This window comes from Clytia hemisphaerica, unplaced genomic scaffold (genome assembly GCF_902728285.1).
Source record: "Clytia hemisphaerica strain Z4C2 unplaced genomic scaffold, Clytia hemisphaerica genome assembly, whole genome shotgun sequence".
Lineage (NCBI taxonomy): Eukaryota > Metazoa > Cnidaria > Hydrozoa > Leptothecata > Clytiidae > Clytia > Clytia hemisphaerica.
This window is the reverse complement of record NW_027103473.1, coordinates 1381676-1387523: the sequence shown is the minus strand read 5'-3', so window position 1 is coordinate 1387523 and position 5848 is coordinate 1381676. Positions and strand designations below refer to the sequence as shown.

The window sequence follows — 5848 nt, the reverse complement described above, 5'->3', positions numbered from 1 at the left end:
TTTCACATGCTCTACATTTACCCTTTCGTCCTTTCTTTGACTCAGAGCATACAACAAGCATCATGAACAGAAGAAGAGCACATGCCAAACCCTTTAAAAAAGATGGCCGCATCTTTCCGTCCCAGTCTCTGTATCTCAATCTTCACTAAACAACTCTGACAGCAAAGTGAAAATGAAAATTCCCTATTCCCATACAATAGAGTTTAAATCATCAGCTCTTCTATAGGTCAATAATAACCAGGGGGCTAAATCTCAGAACATTGTTACTGTGAGGGATAATGTTTTACTGCTAAATTACCCCCTGTTTTCTTTTTTAACCTTGCGAGTTGATCATTTGATGGTGTGCAGTTTTGTGCCGAAATATTTCTAAATGCAAGCACAGCAAGCTTTGAGATAACATTGGACTCGCTGGGTGGGCGCAGTAACAGCGAAAATAAAGACTGCTGCTGTGTGGAACAAAGATAGATACCCTCTTATCGTAACGGTTGATTGATTCTCATCTTAAATGTTCTGTTTAACTCAAGTGTTTCCTCTGCAGGGGAGAACTACACCGAGGCAAAACTGATTATGTTCGGCCTTAACGCTGGTAATTCTTTTCAATTTCCAAACTCGCTTCAGAAATTAATTCTCGGGCAAAACGAAAATTTTTAAAAGTAAATTTTCTTAAAGTTTACACTACCCCTGGGTTCTTTCCCCTAGTTTCCAATGGACCCTTAAACTCTCCAAGAAAAATCTCCAGAAATTATTAGATGTTATACATGTTATTGGAAATTACAGTACTAACTTGTTGATAACCTTTTAAATGAAGAAAAGAAATTCCACAGACACCCTGATTTTATTTAGTCTGAATCGCGCTGACATTTTCGCTAGAGGATGAGCAGAAGCCTAGATTTTATTGCTCAAATCAATCAATTGATAAGGAATCTAACATATCGGGCCTTCTTTTTGCCCTCGCTAGTGTTTTTTTGTTTGCCAGTGAACTAAAGCTACGCATTTTTTACACAAAAACAGGGTTAGAAAATAGGTAGGGAAAATAAAAAGGAAACATAAGTTCTTGTTATTATTTATTATTATTATTATTATTATAGTTCTAAGTTTTATAAAAAAAAATAATGACATTATTATAAATAAGAATATGTTAAGAATAGATCACACTCAGATTCGGAAAAATTCCTCAGAATTCTTCATCCACCCTCAGCTGAAAAACACTTTTCTTATAAAGAAAGCGTGTAAGATTTAGTTTTGCTATTTATCCGAAGGTAGGGGAGGGCGCCACCCTTTCGCTTAAGATTGCTCAACTTATCCTTGATCATTATGATTTTTATCTTGATACCTGGGGGGGGGGGGGGGGCACTCGATTAAAAAATGATGATACATGAAGCCTAAAATTAGGCCTTTGAAATCGGACCCTTACAGTGCAGAGACAACTTTACAAAATTGGAGCAAATTTGAGCGAAAAACCGACTCTCATGGTGCATTCTTGAAATTTTTTTACCATTTTCAGGCAAAATATGGTCAGATTTTGGAAATTTACACCCTTACAGATCCTTTCTGATTTCGACCCTTACAATGCATTTTGGGAAGCTTGAAAAATATACCTTTAAGGGCCGAACGTATGGTACCTTGAGTGCCCCCCTGGGTCTTGATGCTAGCATATCAAGCAAAGAGACAATTGAGTAAAATTTTGCAAAATAGTCTACCGTTGCATTGCAGTCCTACATCCTTTCCCTTAACGGGAGATATTCCAAAACGGGAAGGTGGAAAACTTCCTAAAAGGGCTAGACTTTCCAAATCGGGAAGCTCACCAGTTTCCCGATTGGGAAAGTGGTCTTTTTTCTGACCCGGCCGCAGACTTCGTCAGTAGTTGATACATTAGTATTCAGGGCTTACTTCATACTGTTTGTACATAAAAGCTATCTTTAAAGTTCTGTTTCAATAATCTTAAGTTATCAGAAATAGCAAAAAAAAAAATCATCCAGCCGGCCGCATGAGAGCTTTTTTCCTTGACTCGTATTCCGGAAATACTACTTTTTTTTCGCCTTAAATAATTTTTTTTCTTCACTTTCTCAACGCATCAACGCACATAGTAAATCCACTGTCCGTTTTTGGTGAAGCCAGAATATCCTGACAGATCGTCACACTCAAATCGTTTTAAATAAAGTGTAGCTACATTGTTAGTATAAAGAAAATGATCGTATATAATATTCTCTGCTGTCATCCCATAAATATTTCTGTTGCGGTAAGGGCATTTAAGAAGTGTAGACGTGTCATCTTCCAAACGATATAGCGCGTCGGGGCCTGGACAGGCGTCAACTAACACCCATCTGATATCTTTATCAAGGGCGGAATTTCTTAGTAAGAGACCAGCTTCGTTTAACTTGTTTGTAACATGGACAATTCTACCATGCCATGCTTTAGTACAGTAAAATCTGAATTGTGTGATTCGTCCAATGTATTGTTGGAGACGGGCGACTTGAGACATCGCAAGTAGAAACCGCCCTTCAGAAATTTTTCCCATCTCATGAATATCGTACGTGTAAGTAGTTTCCCTTGGAATAGGGGTGTTTCCATCTGCTGTCAAATTTGTAATAGCCATCCATCCTCCTTAGAAAAAATTAAATGTACAGATACTTTGTACTATGCTTTGTGTAAGCTAAAGCCAATAACAGTATTCAATGTTAATGATAACACTAATCAATTAAAAAAATAATTAGGATACTTTGTACTATATGTTTTTCAGTACCTTATATCTCTACCTGACCCAATATAATTCATGTAAATCCATGTAATACAATAATACAGTATGGGCGTAATATGATAATACGATATCCGTCACAAAAAACATCAATTTATGTAAACAATTTTCCCTTCCATTATTTTTTGCTAGGCTATTTCTAAGGAAGCTTTAATTAACCGAAGAATTTTAGACAAAACAAAAAAATCATCGCAGATGAAGATGAAACGCAAAATGTCAGCCCTTTATTTCTTAAGACAATTTGTTCTGGAATCTTTTGACTTATCATGGATGTGTGTAAATTGACCCATTATATGCCATCATTCCATGACTTTGGCCCAGCAGCGGACATTTCATTAGCATGTGGCTGTCTGAGGTACAGTATGTGTGTTTTTTGAAGAAGTATTAGCGCTTTGTCAATTCAAGTTTATTTTGGAAGAAACGGCGCCTTATGGTACGAGTTTTACCCATTGCGATCAAATTTTGGACTGTTGATATGTCCCTTGCCCTTCATATCGCTTTAACTTAATTGTTTCATATAGTAGAAAAAAATGACAATCTAGCCTTACTTTTTTATTCGAGCGACGTCGACGTCGACGTGTAATCACAGATCTGTAAAGCCCGAAGGGCTAGATAAGCGACTTTTATCGAAAAGTGAAGCCTAGGTTTGGAAGGATTTCCTACCAAAGTCACGTGACTGAAATATGCAATTTCACCGGTTTGAGAGATGTGAAATAGCATTTGCCGCCTACTTTTGTTGAGCTCGCGCTCCAAAAACAATTAAAATGCTAGATCCTATCCGCGGGCACGAAATTTAAAAAGTCAATTTTTTGCTTCACTTTTTTTTGCTGGAGAAAGCTTAAACTTGCATATCTAGCCCTTCGGGCTTTACAGATCTGTGTGTGTAATGCGTGATTTGGGCTAATTTCTTTTTTGTTTAATGACAAATTTTAGCGATTTTTGTGATGAAAGAAGAATTGTGATTGGTATCGCTCCCAGCCTCACGAGAGTAGAAATATATTTCTTTGTAAAAAAGGTGGGGATTGCCATTGTCTCCAGCCACCCGGCCACCCGGTTCAAACAAAATAAAAAATAGCAACCAACCTCCTTGTGTTTCCATGTCACAATATACACGTGTTACTTTGTCAAACATGACGTAATAATATCCTGATTTCGATGAAAAATCATTTTTCTCTTTTATTGTTCGGCACGATTTCCTCGGTGTAATGTGCTGAGATGCCTGGAAAAACAACATACAAATATGGCACCCTTTTAACCGTAACAGTGACCGAGTAGCTCAGTCGGTAGATCATTTCCCTTACTATCCAAGGGTTGTAGATTCGATCCCTGGTCACCGCCAACTCAGCGAATGAGTAGCTTATATTGGCTAATCTGATCTAAGCGGCAAGTTACTGAGAGCTGAGAGTAGGTGTGGCTCTCTACCTCAGCATTCAACCTCTCAGGTCTAGCGCAAGTAGCCCACCAATAGTTGCCGGCATCAACCAAATGAATACACTTACTTATTTACTTGAATGTATAGTATTAAATTCCAACCTCGTTTGTGATCAAATTTTATTTTGGTTAATTTACCTTAAGTTGATTAAGTTTCGCAGTTTTCGCGAATTTTGGCCCTTTTCGCGAAAATTAGCCCTCGTGAAATATTTAGAATTTTGGACGAAATTCTTAGGAAAATGAAAGAAATTAATTACCTTCATGGGCAGAATAAGTGACCGATTCGCGAAATTTTGTCTGTATAGATGAAAACACTGAATCTAAGCCCTTGAGAGGGGGTGTCAATATTTTAGATTTTGATGTGCCGGATTTGGTGGACTCGGCAAAAACTGCTAAATTAAGATCTCGCTAAATTGAATTTTTCAAGCCATCCGTCAAATCAAATCAAATCAAACTTTTTCGGCCGTCCGCCAAAATTTCTTCACTTAAAGTATTCCACTTACCTCAAAAACAACACCTTCGGCATGCTCATCCTCTGATACCTGCTCATTGATTTTTTCTTTCACTTTAACAAAACGATCGTCACAAAGGCATTCTCCTGTATTTTCGACTTTCACAAATTGCTTTTTCTTCTTCAATTTACATCTTAATGCACATTCAGTTGAACTGTAACCTGTACCTAGACTCAGTGTGTTTTCGGTTTTCTGAAAAGTTTTAAATCTAGAATCTCCGTAAAACTGTGATGACCGGACGAACGAAATATTTCCGAGAATAAATAAAGATAGGATTTTAAACATCTTTCATCAATAAATTGAAATTCGTGTTGTTTAAGTTCCAAATTTATTTTGACCATGAAAAAAAATTTCATTTCGAATATCATATTTATTTATGCAGACAAATGAAAGCAATTGTGAATGAATAATTTTGATTGTTTATTCGGAATATATATTTTCAATGAATCAGTTACAAAAATACTTCAACCGAAAAAGAAATTGACTTAAAGGGCGAAATTTGTAAACAAACTGTATGTAGCGGATACAAAATCAAAACAAATGTCACATGTCAAAATAAAAAATAAAACCAAATAATGGCTCTCAGAGGCCTGCGTAAATGCGTGAATTGAAAAACTTTGCATGTTGAACAGAAATTGTGTGAATCTCGAAAAGACAAATTGCATGAATGCGTGAATTTCGAAAAAAAGATTGCGTAAATTGAATGTCCTCTGAGGGGTCATGGTGGTTCATATTCAATCTATTGAAATTTAGTTGAATCCAATTCTTAATACTAATATTTGATTTAATTAACTCAATTCTAATATTTCATTTTTTGGACCTACCTTGGAGGACCTTTTCCGTTCGTTCGTTCGTTCGTTCGTTCGTTCGTTCGTTCGTTCGTTCGTTCGTTCGTTCGTTCGTTCGTTCGTTCGTTCGTTCGTTCGTTCGTTCGTTCGTTCGTTCGTTCGTTCGTTCGTTCGTTCGTTCGTTCGTTCGTTCGTTCGTTCGTTCGTTCGTTCGTTCGTTCGTTCGTTCGTTCGTTCGTTCGTTCGTTCGTTCGTTCGTTCGTTCGTTCGTTCGTTCGTTCGTTCGTTCGTTCGTTCGTTCGTTCGTTCGTTCGTTCGTTCGTTCGTTCGTTCGTTCGTTCGTTCGTTCGTTCGTTCGTTCG

At 37.2% G+C, this 5848-nt stretch overlaps 1 protein-coding gene across 1 annotated transcript; it reads right to left on the bottom strand.

The window, feature by feature from the left end:
* Positions 1-1846: 1846 nt before the first annotated feature.
* On the bottom strand, positions 1847-5023 carry LOC136798386 (uncharacterized). Its single transcript, XM_067054996.1, has 3 exons — positions 4690-5023; positions 3839-3974; positions 1847-2604 (listed from the first exon to the last, which is right to left on the bottom strand). The coding sequence occupies exons 1-3, from the start codon at positions 4981-4983 to the stop codon at positions 2075-2077; spliced, it is 960 nt and encodes a 319-aa protein (XP_066911097.1). The 5' UTR covers positions 4984-5023; the 3' UTR covers positions 1847-2074.
* Between the last annotated feature and the right edge of the window lie 825 nt (positions 5024-5848).

Coding starts and splice junctions, on each gene's coding strand:
- LOC136798386 (XM_067054996.1), bottom strand. CDS start 4,983: ATGTTTAAAATCCTATCTTTATTTATTCTCGGAAATATTTCGTTCGTC. Junction 3,975..4,689: donor CCGAAGGTGTTGTTTTTGAG/GTAAGTGGAATA, acceptor TTGTTTTTCCAG/GCATCTCAGCACATTACACC. Junction 2,605..3,838: donor TGACATGGAAACACAAGGAG/GTTGGTTGCTAT, acceptor ATTTTTTCTAAG/GAGGATGGATGGCTATTACA.